Raw genomic sequence first — 19,455 nt, forward strand, 5'->3', positions numbered from 1 at the left:
GGTAAACACCCTCTTTGTTCTAAGAGAGCCTCTGCTGTGTGTTCCAGCTTCCTTTTCCCCTGGCTTCTAGACAATAGAAAGCAGACAGGTAGAGACGCCAGGTTATTCTCACTTGACAGGGTCTGAAGGTTTGTGTACCCTCCTCAGATTCAAATGTTGGAATCTAATCCCCAATGTCATAATATTGAGAACTGAGCCTTTGGGGGAAAATGAAGAAATCATGGAATGGGATTAGTGCCTTAGGAAAGAGGGCAGAGAAAGCTCTTTTGTCTCCTTCTGTTTTGTGAGAAGGCAGTAAAAATGTGTCATATGTGAAGAAGGTGAACCCAGACAGTGAACCTGTTGGTGCCTTGACTTGAACATCACATTGTTCAGAGCCATAAGCAGTACATTTCTGTTTTTATAAACTGTTCAGTCCCAGGTATTTTGAACAGACAGACACTACTTTTCTGAGCTATCTTCACCTCCTTCTGGACCTATCAGTCAGGCCCCTTCTCCACTCCTAGCACGGGATTCTGTCAGGAGGACTCAGACTGACTTTAGTACCCACTGGATGTTTTAATTGATGTTCACTGAGCATCAGCCTCCTATTGTTAGTACTAGACATTAGGTCTGCCAAGTGGGGAAGCCCAGGAGACTTCTGCCTCTTTTTAGCTAAACTGAACTAGCAACTTCCAAATGTTGCTGATCCCTAGGTTGCCTCCCCACCCTTTTGCTTTCTCACTCAGGTAAATAACACTTTAAAAATTCAGGATAATTTCTGGTGTTGTGGAGAGACCACATCTTCAGTTTTTAAAAATATTTTTACCCATTTCCCATTATACAGAACGTTGTTTGGAGTTGGTTGTGAATTAATGCTGATTGTGCAAGAATTTACACCTGTGATGAATACAAATATGGACAAAAGACAAAAATACTTCTGCTCTGGCATTCTTGCTGTTTTTCAAAAACTATAAGCCTGTCTCAGTTCCTACTATTTGCTGCTTCCTCTGTGTTTCCAAGCTATGGAAAGACCAAGCTATGACCATGGGGTGAGGCTTTCTATTTTTACCCTATGTAGTATTTTATTTCTGCTCATCACTTTTAATGAAATTGGAAACTGTAAATTAATTTTGTTTTTCTGTTTCTCTCCTTATAGTATATATCCTATAAAAGAAGAGACAGTGTCTTCATTATTTACTATTGTATCACCAGCTCATAAGACTGACCTGCTATCTTCTAGTGAATATTAATTCTTACTGAATATATGAGAGGGGTGATGAACTGTGAGATATTCACAGAATGCAAAATCTTTAGAAAACTGGGTAATAGAATAGAAGTATAGAGACTAACGTGACAAAATTGCATTAGAAGGCAGGATTAACTTGGAAGGACTCATGTGTATACATCTATCTGAAAATAGTGAGAATTATTGAAGTTCTTTAATGGTGGGAATAATTGAAATCCTATTTATATTTTTAAAAGATCAATGATAGTGATTTTAGTTACTTATCATTGGGATCTCATAAGAACACAAGACCTCTGTTTAGAAATCAGAATAAAGTTACATGTGATTCTTAACTTCAGTCATAAACAGGAAGTAAATTGTTACTTGTTACTCTTCACTTACTATTTTCCAAAATTTATTATTCAGGTTATGCTATCTTGATGGCTCTACTCTGCCACACACTATAATGCATTAACCTGATTTTCTCAAGGAATAATCAGTCTGAAATGATTACCAGAGTTCCTTCCCCGAATCTCATAGTACTGGGATCATTATTTTATGTGTAGGTTTGGATTATTTGTTTTTGAATGAATGTACCATCTTTCTCTTATGTAGTTGGTTTATTGTTCACAGAGTTTAGAACACTGAGAAATGTAACTTTAACCTTAGTATATTAAACCAGTAACATGATGTGTGCATTTCTCCCAAAACAAAGAAAAACTTTGCAAAATGTTTAACTGAAAAAAAGAAAAAAAATATATAATTATATATTCTATTCTACATACACTGAATCAAGGTATCTGAATATTTTCAAACCTTATTCTAAAGATACTTTGAAAACAATAGATTGTTGCTACATTAATAAATTCGTAAGCAGTATCAGATAAATAATTTGTGAACTTATTGCAAAATGAAATTGTAAAACCCTTGATTAAAACATCAGCCAGGCATGGTGGTGTATGACTGTAATCCTAGCGGCTCAGGAAGTTAAGGCAGAAGGGTTGTGAGTTCACAGACAGCCACAGCAAAGGCGAGGTGCTAAGCATCTCAGTGAGACCCTGTCTCTAAATAAAATACAAAATAGGGCTGGTTAAGTGGTTCAGTGGTCAAGTGCCCTTAAGTTAAATCCCCAGTACCAAAAAAAAAAAAAAAACAGAAAGAAAAATCAGTAGGAAGTGGGCTGGGGTTGTGGCTCAGTGGTAGAGGGCTTGCCTAGCATGTACGAGGCACTGGGTTCAATCTCCAGCACCATATAAAACTAAATAAACAAAATAAAGGTATTATGTCTATCTACAACTAAATAACAACAACAAAAAAATCAGTGGGAAAAATTTCTTTTTTGCTTACATGGTGTTTCTTTCAACTTGTCATAGTGTGTTTTATTTGCATTTTAATGTTGGAATCTTTTGTATTCTGGGTTAGTCAGAAACTGAGTAAAGAAAGGCTTTCGCAGATGTCAAACTCCACCCTGGGATTCCACACCAAGGAAAAGCACATTTTGACACCAAACTCCTCATACTGTGTAAAAGCCCCTGGATTGCTGTGTCTTCTGGGTATGAATGGAAAAGGCAGCTGAGAATGAGCCCTGGGCAGCAAAGAGGTGGTGAGAGAAAGAGACACAAATCCAAAGCTTCCAGCACATGTTCCAGCACACACTTACTTTCCCATCACACACTTTTACAAAACACAAATTCATAGATGGAATTATTAAGAACTTCAAGATGACCACTGGTGAGCATCAGACCCCATGTGCAGGGTCCCATTCAGAGTTCAACGTCCTGTGCAGCTCCGCTGGTTGCTTACCATGAAGTCAGCCCTGATAGCCTCAACTAACAAGTCATTCTAAGTCATTTAATAACTAGGACTTCTTGAGATTATAAGTAGACTCCCTTGCTATAAAAATTGGGATTTAAACTGATATCTATTTATGCATTTGACAATATGTGATTCTTTTTTATAAATTTGATAAAATGTAAGTATTTCCGAAGCTTGCTTATAAATGTTGGCTTTTGACCACCTGTGAAAGTTTGCTACAAGATCATTTCCAGTGACATTTCAGGGCTTTGCTTCCAGAAATGCAGATCTATCTGTACCATAGATTAGGAAAATGTACATATCATACACATGTGCTCCCTAACATCCTGATGCTCTCATGGAGTATCCAAAGCCTCCTTTACTAGAAAGTCATTCAGTGTTCACCTCAATAAATTGTCATGTTCCCAAACTGTCTCTTTCTCTTCTACTCATTTCCATTAAAAATGAATAAATCTCTGGTTGGTTCTTGCTCACTGTCAGCAACCTCTTTAGATAGAATTGACATTGCAACTATATTTTAATCACTCTTTTGAGAGGATACTAAGAGAAGCTCAGAATCTTACAAATAAATGTTCACTCTCAAATGCCTGTCATAGAGATCAATTATGTCTCTGACAGTTGAACACTGCTAGTAACACTCCACAAACAAGAATGAGGGAAGAAGAAACTGACTGTGTGTTGTCAATGGCACAAAATTATATAATAAAGAAGCAATGTAGTTCATCAGTGATTTGTATTCTAAATTTGATGCCTCCACTAAATAGCCTCGTGACTTTGGTCTTAAATTTCCTTTTGTGAGATACGATATTTCTTCTATGTCTCTGGAAAAGCAGAAGTTATTTGGGAGAAGTAGAGAATCACACGTTAGGGTTACTCCAGTATCTTAGCATCAAGATTACAGATAGTGGTTGGCTACATGAAGGACCCACATGAATGCAAATGTATCCAGAGGTGGGGGACACAATATTTGGTAAAAGGCTAAAGAGAAGATTCTCAGCTTGAAGTTCATAGTGAAACTTAACATCTTCCCTAATTCTCTATATACACCCTGTATGTTCATCCACTTTTTAAATAACTACTTTAGATTAGCAGCAATAACCAAAACATAATTTAAAATGCCAATGTCTTCTTCAGGCCTACAATAGGCAACATGTCTATTATTCAGGGCTTAGAAACAGGATAGCCTGAAGCAGGGAAAGGAGTAATCTATTATAGAAGGTACAAAGTTAATATGTTCATATCTTTATGGAAACAAATCCAGCATTAATGTGTTACTTTTTGAAATGAGAAAATATGTAATTGTTGGGGTATATGGTTAAAAATTCAGGTCCTTTTATCACCAAAGCCTACTATTATGAAGATATTAAAATTTGCGGGATCCCTGACAATCACATTTCATAAAAGTTCTCTGATCCCTTGTGGAAGGGTATCAGGGAAAGTTTCCATTCTTTGGTATAACTGCCAAATAGACCAATCTTACTTAAGGAAAGTTTTAAATTCCCTTTTTATTCCTCAACAAACTGAAAAAAATCAATTTTTTATATTCTCTTATTTTAGGAGTAAAAAGATATGTATTTCTGACATATCTATTTTACTAGTTAAGGATGTTTTCATTGATTAAGTATGTTTTCAATTTTTGAACAAATATTTGTAGTATTCCAAGGGATTGTGTTGTTCTTAGCAATATTTCATTAATTTAACAGGGTCTGGGCTACACTGTTATTATATACTAAACTACAATGTATGTGACAATATATTTCTTAAATATTTCATGAGTATTCTTATTACACATTCCCTGGACCTGTGTTATGATTTAAATGGGAAAAGACAAAATTAATTAAAATTATGGTAGTATGTTTAGGACATGTTTTAGAGTTTTCAATAACAGACTGACTTTAATCAATGTCATGGCAACTCTTGAGAACATGACTAAAAATCATGATTTTCATAACACAATAAAGCATTTACTTATCAATCAGATTCATTTTTTAAATTAACATAAGAAATCAACATAGAAAAATACCAACTTAATTGGTATTTTTATACAATGAAACAGACATAATTGAACAATGAAAGAGACATCATTAATCTGTTTTTTTTTTCAGTTATTTTAAATTTAAGACTGAACTCATCAGTATAAATTTTTATTACTGGATTTTTCTACTCTTCTTCTAGTTTAGGAATGCCAAAGATTCAGAGCAAGGGCATCTGGAGGATAATTTAATTATACTAATAGGTTTCAAAGGTCTGGGCATAAACTGCCATATTCAGAATATTTGTCTAGTTCATGAATTGGACTCATTACTGATTTGACCTATAGATGTTTAATACATACATTTTAGTTAAATAGAATCCAACCTAAAGTAGCAATAAATGGTATTTGAAACGCAATTGTGAAATCTCTTCTCTGTATGTTTCTGTGTCTGCTAGGTTTCTAAATACTAAGCAAAAAAAAAAAAGTATTCTTAAATATCACAGGACAAATAAAATCTATTTTGATTTTTTTTTAAATTGTACATTTCCTGGAAGTTTTGGTCTAAAGACACATAATGTTATATATGAGCAATATCCCAGAACTGCCATAAAATGAAATTCCTCTCTTGTATCCAAATCATTATGCAATTGATAATTAGAACACTTAGAATTACAAAAGCTCTTTTGAAAACTCTAAGAAGAATTTCTGGTGAGCTTCCTTGATTTAAAAATGCCATTGAAAATTTTCACCAGAAAAAAAAAAGAAATAAAAGGAAAAGAAAAACCCAAAACAAAAACATTAACCTTACGAAAACAGAGACTTGGTTCAATTCAGGAAGAGATAAGTTTTTTTTGGCTGAAGAGTTACAGTCGGGCAGGCATGATGGGTTTCAGAAGGATGGATGGAAGAAAGGAAAGAAGGAAGGAAAAAAGAAAGGAGGTATGGTGGTAGGGAGGTAGTTAATAGGTTCATGAATGTTTTACATTAAATGTCATAATTTTCTTTCAGATGTGCTGAATTTGATCTTTGATACAGTGTCAAATTTCCTAATCTATGTTGCATGGCTTCTTTTTGCTGGGAAAAAATATGAATTGAAAATAGAATAACGTTATTAATAAAATAAACCAGATACAAAATTTTGTCTTGTATTTACAGACAAATTTTAATGGAATATTTCATGGTCCAACACAAATATCAGACCCAATGACACTAATCTTGTACAGCCTTTGGCTTACCCTGTATAACAAAATCTGTTATTTAAAGTAGATTATAAAATACCTTATGGTAAGTGAACTTCCAAAGACACAAAGAAAATCCTCCATAAATTTAAAAGCTTATCTCAAATTCTTATTGGCATAAGCTTAGGATGGATATATTATTAATTGCATTATCTTAGGTAGTTGAAATATATAATATTGGTTAGAGTGTGGAAGATTAAAAGAAAATAGGTTTAGATATTTTTGCTTCTGTTCCTAGTCAACATTAGTAAACACACATAAGTGAATGTAAAATTACCTTTTACAGAATTTTGAAATTTTGGCAATCTCAAGCAAATTTCCCTAAGTCAGCAACACTTTTTTAACCCTTAATCAGCATATTACAAGGTTCATATATTTCAAGGAGTAACGAATGAATGTTGTACAAATAAGAAAACATTTATTTTACCATGTTTAATTTTTATAATGTCCCTTTAGAAAAGTACAAGAAAAAATGGGCATCTTTGAGGAAACCTAAAAAAGGATGGATAATGTATGCAGTGGAAAGAAGTATTCAAAATAATGTGTTTGCCATAAGATATACGTTTTGTAGCATCTTTTATAAGTTGTCACTGGAAAAAAGAAAGTTCCATCTTTCAATGTCTATGTTCAAGCCTAAAACATATACTAAATGAATAGACAATTCAGTAATGTCCAACAGATAACTAAAATTCAAATTTTATTTTTCCATATTTATCAGACAAATATTTTTTCTGACAAGACTTTACTGAAAGATGAAGTGCAAATGGGAACCCTGTAAGAATGTTTTATAAGAGTTGTACATGACATATTTTAAGCGCCACTAAGTACACATTGAATACTTTGTAAGTATATAGGCATATCAACATGCAAGTGTCATGTACTTAATATTACAATATGCATTTTGTTTTTTGAAAATGTTAATGACAAAAGTAGATTCAATAATTGTGTTGATTTTCTGTGCAATATGATTAATTTTGGTGGGTGTTCTTTACAGCACAGAATTTATTGTTTATGCTGTCATAAATATACCCTTCCAAAAGTTATGAATTTCATGTCATATAAATAGAACATTTTATTTTTGAAGCTACATTACTGGGAACACCTGCATTTCTGGGTATCATTTTCAGAGATAAGTTTTTAAATTCTTTTTAACATGGCAGACTTGTACCAAGGTTGATTATGTTGAAATATTTATGATAAAAATGGAGCTTTCTTGAGGGAATATTTTTTGGCTGAATGAAAAGCTAAACAACCAATTCACAAATACCGATGTGAACTGAATATGAAGAAAATAGATCAGCAATCCAAAACTCATAAATCCTTGGGTTACTACTACTTAACTGCATCACTGAATCTACAATAAGTACAGCAGGTACAGTTAAATAAATTTGTAAAAAGATTAAAATTTTATACATTTTTAAGGATTAATATTACCAGCTTTGAAAAATTTCTAGATTATTTTTCTTTCCTTTCATGAGATTCATTCAACACATCAGAAACACAGTGAAAAGCAAAAAGGAGAAAGATATAACAATTCTGTTTACATTTTATAGTTTTTTTAAACCGATTAGTGACCATTGCTTTCAACCATCATCAATATTTTATTGCGTATGACTTTCACTACCAGCAAATATAAAGAGAAAAGTGTTTACTAATATCATGTACAAGAAAAAACATCTAAAGAAAGAAAGCATTTGAGGTTTGACAGTACTGTGTATAAGTGTAATGTTGCATTTCATACTGCACTTCAAAGTTCATGTAGGAATCACTGCTGCTTTGACCCTGGATGTGGGAAAAGTGCTTAAGTGCTGAGCCCTGGTAGGTTTGTCTTTTGCCCCTGCAATCTTCAAATATGTTTTAACGTTACTTCTTTTGAAATATACAGTATATTTCAGAGGGGAAAATAGTGGGGTTTTTTCTTTACATCTTTTTCACATTTGGGCCCATTCTCTCCAATACTCATTTCTTGTACATATATGTGTGTGTGTCTGTGTGTCTGTCTGTCTGTCTATATGTATGTATATTTGTGTGTATGTATGTGTGTGTGTATATATATATATATGTACAAGAAATATATTTATATGAAAAAGATGGTAAAGATTGGACCAAAAACTATTTGTAAAATAACCATATAACATAGAAACATCTGATTTTAATTTTAAGCATATTTTAAGGATTCACCATCAGACTTTGAGAACTGTATGTATTCTTTTTTTCCCTTAGAGGAAAATATGATCACAAAATGGCATTTTCATTATGATAATTAAATTACATCATTAAAAAATTCATATTGTGCCTATGCAGGCAAAATAAAGAGGGCATTTGTGGCAATACTTTGCATTACTTGGGATTATTGGTTAATAGAAGGCAGTTTTAAAATACTTAAACTTTTGTCTTATATAGATAAACCTTCTCAGAAAAAAATCATGTGCATGATTTTCACTTAGAATAGCATTGGTTTATAAGAAATTGTTACATTTTAAAAATTAAATGAAATATCAGGTTGGATTGCAAAGTGTTGCCATTTAAATTATTTTTAAAAATCACAATTACATTACAGTTAAATATTAAATAGGCATGAGAAGAACTATACTTATCAAGTTATCATATTTTGCCTACAGGAAAAGTTAATGATAGAGAAGAAAAACAAACGCAGATCCATACACCATAGAATACACTACAAGAAATTGGCTTTTGAGATTTCCCAGGGGGTAGGGAGTACACTGTTATGAAAGTCCCAAAATAATGCTTCCTGGGATATCCTGTAAATAATCATTTCCTCTATTTATACTGAAGTTTCATAGCCCATGTTAAAAGTGAGAGGTAGAAGGATTATTGTAAGTATGCATGGCAGAATAATTACCAGCTATATCCAATAACTATTGCATTCAATATTAATAATCTCAATACATAAAATGCTGATGATTTTAGAACCCATTCTTGTATGTTGTCCCATTGACTCTCTTTATTACCTTGCTTCTTTCAATCCATTGCCTTTGGAAGGGTATAAGTGCAAAGGGAATGTTTGGGGTGGAATAGGGAGAGAAAAGGAACTAAATAGAATCAGAAAAGAAAAGAGATAAAATTGCCATTAAGATATAGTGACTTTAACTATTAATTGTACCCTATATTCTTTGAATAATTTTTTTCTCTTAATAAAAGCACTACAATCTATTAAAATACAAACACTTCAAAGAAAGTTTAGGAATTTCAATTTTAACTAGATATAAATCAAAGTTTAAAACTCAGGTTATTCTTAATCTGCAGTAATGCTAATATCTACACCAAATAATAGTTTTGTTGTGTTATGTTGATTTTTAAGTAAAAACAACTTATCTTGTTGAGTTACTTGTGGTTTTGATTAATGTTTTAGTATGTGAGAGGTGAAGATTAGCAAACTCTTGGATCGTGTTTAAGAATTTTTAAAAATCCCTTTGCATTAAGTATTCAGCAATAGAATTGCAGATATTGCACTGAGTATATTTCAATATTGCCAGTGTATATTTCAATATTTCAAAACAAATTATATTATCTACACTAAGATTTCCTCTTTCCCAGTATTCAAAATGCATATTATAATTACATGGGTTTCCAACATCCATACACAGCAAGTACAAGATACTTACATGTACATACACTGTAGTTACCTATATTTTGCATAGTTTTTAGTGTGTACTTTGTGCCACTTAACAAAAAGCATTACTCATTAGTAATTCTCATTAGGTGTTTCATTTATTTTAACTGTGACTCTTGGTTAAATTTTTATTTTGTTTGTATATTCATCACAGATTACCATTTGCAAAATGAAATAATACTGGGCACTTTTAGAAGGCTCTAAACAGAAGTTTCATGGGAAAGTTTCAGTCAGACAAGAGGTTTTGCATTTTCTCCACAATTAAAAAATACTAAACATGAAATTTAATATTTGTCATCCCTTAAATTATCCTTATGTCCAAAGAAAAAAGGAAAAGCATTTTCAATGTTCCCTTGGTAACACTTTGCAATAAGTGGCACTAAATTACACGATAACTGCTATGTTACATGGAAGAGCCATCACTGTCAAACAGCTGCTGTACATGTGCCTATATGGAATCTCAATGCTGTTACAATCATGAGTACATAATTACAAGTGAGCCTGTCCTTTTATTTGAGATATTTATATTTTTTACAAGAAATAAAAATAAATGAGGTGTTAGCTTCTTTGTCATAATTAGGAAAGTTAGTTTTCTTTCTCTATTTGTTATTTTAATTGTGGAGTTTCAATGAAATATTAAACATCTTGAATCAATATGAGATCATCCAGTCTAGATTAAACTCCAATATCAGGTTCCTTAAACTGCTTCTTGGATTTTCTGGTAAAAGAAAACAAGTTGAAATCTTTCTCTCTCTCGGTCTTCTATCTTTCTTCCTCTCTTACACACACTCACACACATGCACACACACACACACACACACATGATCACTATCATTAGCCCTCTGCTCATGCTCTCTGTATTTATTCTTGCACTCATGGACTTCCTTTTTCTTAATTATGTATGATCATCGTTCTACCTAAGACACTCAAAAATGGAAAAGAGGAAAAGAAGAATGCTGTTAAGATTTTTTTGTTGTATTTTTTTTTTTCTGATGGAGGACAATCAATTTACACTGTAAACAGTACACTGGCAGAGAGTAGCTACTTTTGGTAAAGAATAATGCTCCATATGCTTCTAGGTATGTGTGTGTGTGTGTGTGTGTGTGTGTGTGTGCACAAGCCTTTCATTGATTCCCCTAGCCACTGTGCTCACTTGGTAGAGACAGAAAGTGGCTGCTTGCACATAAAAGTATGCACATCAGAATTTTCAGCAAACATGGTCCCATTTAGAAATCTCATCATTTTTCTGACTTGTTGGAATGAAAATGAGAAGAATTTTTATAATTCATTCCTTTTTAGTGAAAAGTAAATAATTTTTAAAGATAAGAAAATATAACTCCATTGCTAATTCTTTTTCCAGTCACAGAAAATGATATTTAGTTCAAATTGAACTCTATTTAACTGGAAAACATTTAATTAGAGCTACAAATATCAATCTACTAGTTAGTTTTCAAGAGCTCCAATGTGATTATATATTACTCTAAAGGGTTAAGGGAGTCAAAAATCTGAAATGCAACCAATTTTGGATTTCTAATTTTATAGTGCTATAAATAATGATTGAGTTATTTAGGCAACAATTTAGCAGTTGGAGCCAAGTAGAATATAGATGAAATGAAAGGGATGTGAATACAGCCTCAATGAAGAGTAGCAATTTTGTAAGTGCATCCTGAAATTAGGCTTTAAATAGTAATTGATGATGCAGTTTATACAACTTACTTCTGCAATAAGAACCTTTCCATTTTGTACTAACAGGATGAATTTTGTTTTGTGGAGTCTTTCTAAAGATTATGCATTGAAAGGTATGAACAGTTTATAAACCTATTCTAGTTTCAATGTGTCTAGTAGCACCTACCTGATTCTCTCAAACTACCATACTATATTAACATATTATTGCATTTTTCCACAGATGGTATGGAGTGAACTGTAAAAACAAGCATGCAATCACATCAATGCAGACTTATTTCCTTAAAATGTCATACTGTATATGATTTATTATGTTAACACTCAACCACATCATATTATTTATGTTCTGTATATTTTGAAAAAGTGCTGCTTGACTGACATCGTCCTTTGTCTTTTTTAAGAAATCAACAAGATAAATGCTTCAACAATCAAAAGAAAAAAAATAAAATTCTAACATTGTCCTTTAAAGATTTTATACTTTTTTGATAAATAATCTACGATACAGCACCCTTGTCTTTCATTCAATATTAATACATGATGTTGTACTCAACCATTCTCATTCCTCAAAAATAAATTCCAAGATATTATCATAAAACCCTAGGCCATCATGCTGTCAGACATCACAAGTGTAGCGACCATATCGTCATATTGTTTTCTTCTTAAAGGTGCAATGCTTGGAAATGGGAAAATATTTTTTTTATCTAACTGGATTTTTATTCTTTAGCATATAATAAATTTAATGAGAACTATTCTAGCAATATTTTATTTTACTAGAAGAAATAATGACTTTAGATTGACTCTGCATTATATTTAAGAAAACAGCATTTCATAATGGTTAAATACATCAAATTTTCAAAATAATCCAGAGAAAGAGACTTTCCCTTGGAGTTGAAAGCATGGCAGAAATTCTCCATCAGTCACTGTTTCATAAGTTTGTACCTCACAAAATGCATAGACAGGAATTTAATATAAAGAATTAGTTCATTTATACAGAAAACATACCTTAAACACTTCTTTTTGGCAAACCAACATAGGTAAGCAGCTCTAGAACTGCCAAATTAAAATTTTAAATTTTTAGCAAACTAAGAGTTTATTTTTGGGTTATTATTCAACTGTGGTTGTAATTTAAAACCTGAGGCTGTGCACTGGTTGTTAGCTTAAAATTACCTTTCCTTATAACATTGTGCTTCCATTGTATAACAAATAAAAATTAACAAGAACTAGAAAATTTTGTCATTGAACAGTGCTAGGACATACAGACAAAAATACTAATACATGTTATCTACTTATAATATTGGTTTAAGTAATATCTAAAGGGATATAATGGACGTTAGAAAATGCTTACTTATGACTGAATTACCTACAGCCAAAAAAGTTAAATATGTATCAAATAATGTTTAATTGGTTTTATTATATGCACTATATACAGATACTAAAATGTCTCAAAATTGTGCCCTAAGGATACTTCAATTTTGTTTAGGCAGGTGAGTCCTTATGGAGCAAATAAATTATAGAATCAAACTGAGAAATGAATGAAATCTTTGTGATTCTCAAAGCAGTTAAATGTTTGGAACAATTTATGGGTAAATGAAGCTATCATAACCTAATGGTAGAATCTATGTAATTATGTAAGATGTCATGATTGCAATCCATATACATGACTCCTGTACCAAATACTACATTTTTAAAATAGCAAATTAATACAGCATTTCTAGTATAATCTCAAACATTCCAGAAACTACGCTACAGTGTTTGTTCTCAGTTTGTGTTTTCTAGGGCATATGTTTCAAAAACATGTTGTCTTTGAAGATAGACAGGTAGAAAACATTGTTTGTAAACCTCTAATCTTCAATTAAACTTAAGCACATTAGGTCTTTACCTAATCTTGTTACTTGTGAAAGCTGTCCAGTGTGAAACCAATAAAGTCTATGACTTAAAGAAAAAAAGAAATGGGGAGGGGCTCTGCATACATTTTTTTTTTCGATGTATAAAAACAACTCAATATCATGATTCAAGGAGATAATTAACATTGTTAAGGCTGTATATTCAAGCACTGTATGTTAAAAGAGCAATGGTGTGAAATTTAGGCAGTAAGAAATGTCCTGCATTATGGATGGTACAGTAATTAAAGAATGATGCTTTCGACAGCTGATTGTTGGTATGCACTGGCTACTGATAGCAGTACAGTATGGAAGTTAATAAAAATAGCAGAAGATGGTAGAAATGATTTCTGAAAGATGATAGCCAGTTTTCTTCAGCAGCCAGCCTGGTAAGTAAAACTCAGAATCGTGGCCTGAATTTTAAATGAAATACTCTTTTTTCTCTTCGGCATTGACTTGGCTGCCTTCAGCATTGATAATGGCTGTGTCAGCATCTGGTGCATCTTCAGCTCCTTTAGCTTCGTTTGTTAAATATGTTCCTGTGGATATTGGAAGAAAACTATGTTAGCTCTGTGAGCCTAGTAAAACAGCTAGCAATAAAGCTGTATTCATTTAAGGAAAGAACTTTATGTTAAATCTCTTATATGTCAGAATATATTCTGAGATGTAAGCCACACAATTCACCCTTTTTTCAGTTTTCTAGTGTGTGTTGCTGGTGAAGCTGCTCTTTAATGATTGATAAAGATCACATAAGCAAATGCAGTGGTAGCAATCAGGATCCTTTGTTAAGAGGTGGTTAATGATCATGTCAAATATATCAACATTCATTTTAGTAAATCTATTTAAAAGTTAAGCTATGTCAATTATACGCTACCCGGGCCATTGCAAAACATCACAGATTTTCCTCACTAATATGTTACTTATGTTTCCATAAACTTCTAAACACAAATGTCAAACATTTACTTATAGTTGGATTTGATCTATAAATCCCAGAGATGAATTCCAAGATTTCTTCTTATTATTATTATTCTTTTTTTTTTCTGAGTCAGTTTTTACTCAACTTAGAATCAAGTTGACTTTGTGAAATAACACTTAGCCAATGGCCAATGCTCACAGAATAAACCACTAATCCAGGGAAAAAAAGAAAAAAATAAATTTATTATTTTTCTCTAGGACAAAATCCAAATATAGGTATTTGGTGGATTTTTTTAACTATATGGAAAGACATGCAGTCATATTAGGGAGGATAACATGAGAATTTTTGCAATGGATGAAGAAGCATACTATTGATATACTTTTCTTTAAAGTATAGTTACCAGAATGAATGCTGACGTATTTAACATGATCATTATCACTAATTTCCTGAAATAATTCAGTATTTAAATTTCCTGCTCCCCATCTTCCTCTCTCTCCTTCTCCACACCAACATAAACACATAGAAATCATAAACAATCATATAGTTTCAAATGAAGCTACTGTTTATAATTTATTTTTCATAAAACTTGAGTACTTTATTTAAAATTTCAGTAAAACCTACCTTTATGTCTTGCCAGATATCGGCCAAGCAGAAATATAGAGCAGAGTGTGACAAATACAACTACAGCCACTATCCCTCCAATGAGAGCATGGTCAGGGCCAGTCTGGCCAGCCAGAGCATTGGGATCTAGAAAACAGAAATATGTTGCTCTAATTAGTCTGTTAGATAGTCATACTATACATGTCTGCACTAGAAAGTATTATTTTAGAACTTAAATATTAAGATAAAATTCATGAATGTGTATTGCAGCAATCATTCAATCAACAGATATATATTTTATTCTTATAACAAACAAGAAAATATCTAGGAATATAACATTTGATATATCCATCATTATTGTCATTGAGCTTACATTTTAAGGGAAAGAAGACTGGATAAAACAAATGCACACATATGATTTTTACACAGATATAGGTTATGTGTGTATTTACACGTGTGTGTATATATATGTGTGTGTGTCTACACACACATATATATACACACATATACACATGCATATATATAACACACGTATAAATATAAATTTATATATATATGCATACATATATACATACACACCAATATTTTTTAAATAAAATTGTGTCAAGGGAAATGCTGTAAACAAATATGAAAATTTATCCTTCTCTAATCATTATTTAAAGCTATGAAAATTGATGAATGCTCCCATGGAGTCTAGATAAAAGATGAGTTCTAGGAACAGACCACTTGGGAATACCCACATTTGAAGTTCATGCAGCACTTATAGTAGAGAAGACTGAGAAAGAAAAAATAGAGAGTGGACACTGTATTTGACCAAAGGGAAGAATGTATTTTGGTGATAGGTTATGGCTCTGTTAAATGCTATTGACAGGAGAAGAAAGATGAAGACACAATATAGAGGATTAAATGTCTAATTTGGAGTGGGCATACCAGGGGTTGAACCAGGGTCACTAAATCTTTGGGCCACACCCCCAGCCCATTTTTGTATTTTATTTAGAGGCAGGATCTTTCTGAGTTGCTAAGTGCTTTGCTAAGGTGCTGAGGCTGGCTTTGAACTTGTAATCCTGCTGCCTTGTCCTCCCAAGTAGCTGGGATTATAGGCATGCGCCACTGTGCCTAGCTAATTAAATGCCTATTGAACTTGTAGTTCCAGAGAAAGTGGTTAGAAAAAGACAGATTTTTAATAGCTTCTTATATCCTGCCTTTAATGAGATATTATTAGAAAGAGATGAGTCAGTCAAGGATGGGCAGTTTTCAAGCAGAAATAAAAAGAACAAAAGAAATCTCAGATATTTGGATATTCATAAGTTTGTAAGTTTATAGAAGTCACATTATAGGGAATGAAACTCAGTGCAGCTTTGAGCAAACAAAATCCAACAAAGTTCAGCCCTATGGCAAAGATCAGATTAAATGTACTGGCCTATTCTCCCAATTCCCTCGCTGACTGACAAGGTTGAATTCCCCAGTGGGTAGAATTGGGGAACACAAAAGAGAATCAGTAGAGGAGAATCCATTTCCTCCAGTGAGCTACTATCATCTAGGGAGAGGATACTTAATGCCAACCGGGCATATTTTCAAAATTATTATAGATCAGTGATTACTCCATGTTCCCCTGTCTTCCATTATTTCTAAATGAGAGAATTTATTAGGTATGAGTTCCTTTCCTATCAACCTTTGTGTATTGGGTGTGGAGGTCAATAAGTAAATTGACAACTTGTCTTCTCATCCTTTTGTCCTTGGATTAAATGCATTCTAAAAGTATGATGAAGAAAACAACATATATCTGAGGATCTTGGATTTTGATTGGATACACTGGCTTAGTAGAACTTTAGGTTGTCTCTTTGATCAGAGGCTGTAGTGGTTTTCATGTGAGAAAACAGGTAATAAACTATTAGGTAATCAGAAGGGCATACTGGGGTAGAGATTTCCAACTGATAACAAATTTGTTCATTTGCTTTTAGTACTCAGAGCTATGCATTTTCCAGCCTTCCTTGCAGTGGGGTGTAAGGATGTGATTCATGTTCTAGACAATCAATGAAGGCCCAGCAAATAAAAATTTCCCATGTGTAACACTGCCAGGTGAATGGGGGAGATATTAGTTAAAAATGAGAAAATTAGAGTCATAAGCAAAGTATTGGTCACTCATGCTCTCTACCTGGAAAAAAAAATGCTCAATTTAGAATGTGTGCACTGGGCTCTGGCTGTAGCTCAGGGGCAGAGTGCTTTTCTAGCATGTGTAAGGTACTGGATTCTATCCTCAGCACCACATAAAAAATGAACAAATAAAATAAAATAAAGGCATGCTGTCCGTATGTCCATGTATGTGTGTGTGTGTGTGTATATATATATATATATATATATATATATATATATATATATATATATCACTCTTCACTGAGCTACTTCTCCATCCTTTTGCAAAAAAAATTTGGGAGTGTTACTACAGTTTGAACTCAGGAGCATTTGACCACTGAGCCACATCCCCAGTCCTATGTTGTATTTTATTTAGAGACAGGGTCTCATTGAGTTGAGAGAGACCTCACTTTTGCTGAGGCTGGCTTTGAACTCGTGATCCTCCTGCCTCAACATCCTGAGCCAATGGGACTATAGGCGTGCACCGCTGAACCCAGCTCCCATCCATTTTTATTTATTTTTAATTTTTAAAAATTGTTTTAATTAGTTATATATGACAGTAGAGTGCATTTAAGACTTTGATATATCATACATAGATGGAAAATAATTTCTCATTTTCTGAGTGCATATGTTGCAGAATCATATTGGTCATGTAATCACATACAATAATAATGGTACAGAATAGAGGATACAGAGACTAACCCACAAAACTACAATTATCTTATATTATACAAAGGTGCCGAGAATATTCATTGGAAAAAAAGATAGCCTCTTCAACAAATGGTGCTGGGAAAATTGGAAATCCATATTCAACAAAATGAAATTAAAACTCTATCTCTCGCCATGCACAAAACTCAATTCAAAATGGATCCAGGACTTAGGAATACAACCAGAGAGCCTGCATCTAATAGAAGAAAAAGTAGGCCCTAATCTCCATCGTGTGGGATTAGGCCCCAACTTCCTTAATAGGACTCCTATAGCACAAGAATTAAAATCAAGAATCAATAAATGGAATGGACTCAAACTAAAAAGTATCTTCTCAGCATAAGAAACAATCTATGAGGTGAATAGAGAGCCTACATCTTGGGAACCAATTTTTACCCCTCACATGTCAGATAGAGCACTAATCTCTAGGGTATATAAAGAATTCAAAAAACTAAACATAAAAAAAATGAATAACCCAATCAATAAATGGGCCAAGGACATGAACAGACACTTCTCAGAAGAGGATATTCAATCAATCAACAAATATATGAAAAAATGTTCATCATCTCTAGCAATTAGAGAAATGCAAATCAAAACTACTCTAAGACACTATCTCACTCCAGTCAGAATGGCAGCTATTATGAAGACAAACAACAATAAGTGTTGGCGAGGATGTGGGGGAAAAGACACACTCATACATTGCTGGTGGAATTGCAAATTGGTGCAGCCAATATGTAATCAGCATGGAGATTCCTTGGAAATCTGGGAATGGAACCACTATTTGAACCAGCTATCGCCTTGGAATATACCCAAAGAAATTAAAAACAGCATACTACAGAGACACAGCCACATCAATGTTTAGCAGCACAATTCACAATAGCTAAACTGTGGAGCCAATCTAGATGCCCTTCAGTGGATGAATGGATAAAAACAAATGTGGTATATATACAGAATGGAATTTCACTCAGCAGTGAAAGAGAATAAAATCATGGCATTTGCGGGTAAATGGATGGCGTTGTAGAAGATAATGCTAAGTGAAGTTAGCCAATCCCCCCAAAACACATGCCAAATGTTTTCTCTGATATGGAAGCTGACTTATAGTGGGGTACAATGAGGGAACATGGGAGGAATAGATGAATTCCAGATAGGGAAGAGGGGTGTGAGGGAAAGGGAGGGAGCAGGGGATTATCAAGGATTTTGGAATGTGATAGACATCATTATCCAAAGTACATGTGTGAAGACATGATTGATGTAAACATACTTTATATACAAATAGAGGTATGAAAAATTGTTCTATATGTGTAATAAAAATTGTGATGCAGTCTGATGTCATATATTTATAAAACCAATTAAAAAAAGAGTTGCTTTGTGGCATAAGATATAGTCTATTTTAGAGAAGAAACCATGTGCAGCTGAGAAGAAAGTATATTTGTTCATTGATAGATGAAATATTCTATATATGTCTATTAAGTCTAAATTATTGCTTGTATTATATAGTTCTATAGTTTCTTTATTTAGTTTTTGTTTGGAAGATCTGTCCAGTAGTGAGAGAGGTGTGTTAAAGTCACCCAGTATTAGTGTATTGTGGTCTATTTGACTCTTAAAATTTAGAAGGGTTTATTTGATGTACATAGATACTCCATTGAGGCATAAATATTTATAATTGTTA

The 19,455-nt window shown here is 32.9% G+C and overlaps 1 protein-coding gene across 4 annotated transcripts in view; it reads right to left on the reverse strand.

Annotated features, from left to right (window-relative positions):
- Window positions 1-6,652: 6,652 nt before the first annotated feature.
- Window positions 6,653-19,455, reverse strand: part of Cadm2 (cell adhesion molecule 2) — a 1,008,835-nt gene continuing 996,032 nt past the window's right edge. For all 4 annotated transcript variants that reach the window (XM_015478645.2, XM_015478644.2, XM_015478643.2 and 1 more), the window contains 2 exons: window positions 14,970-15,095; window positions 6,653-13,971 (listed from right to left, as the gene is read on the reverse strand). In XM_015478645.2, coding sequence (XP_015334131.1) covers window positions 13,853-13,971; window positions 14,970-15,095 — 245 coding nt within the window. In that variant the 3' untranslated portion in view covers window positions 6,653-13,852. The remainder of the gene's footprint in view (window positions 13,972-14,969; window positions 15,096-19,455) is intronic.

The sequence above is a fragment of the Marmota marmota genome, unplaced genomic scaffold (assembly GCF_001458135.2).
Source record: "Marmota marmota marmota unplaced genomic scaffold, marMar, whole genome shotgun sequence".
Classification (NCBI taxonomy): domain Eukaryota; kingdom Metazoa; phylum Chordata; class Mammalia; order Rodentia; family Sciuridae; genus Marmota; species Marmota marmota.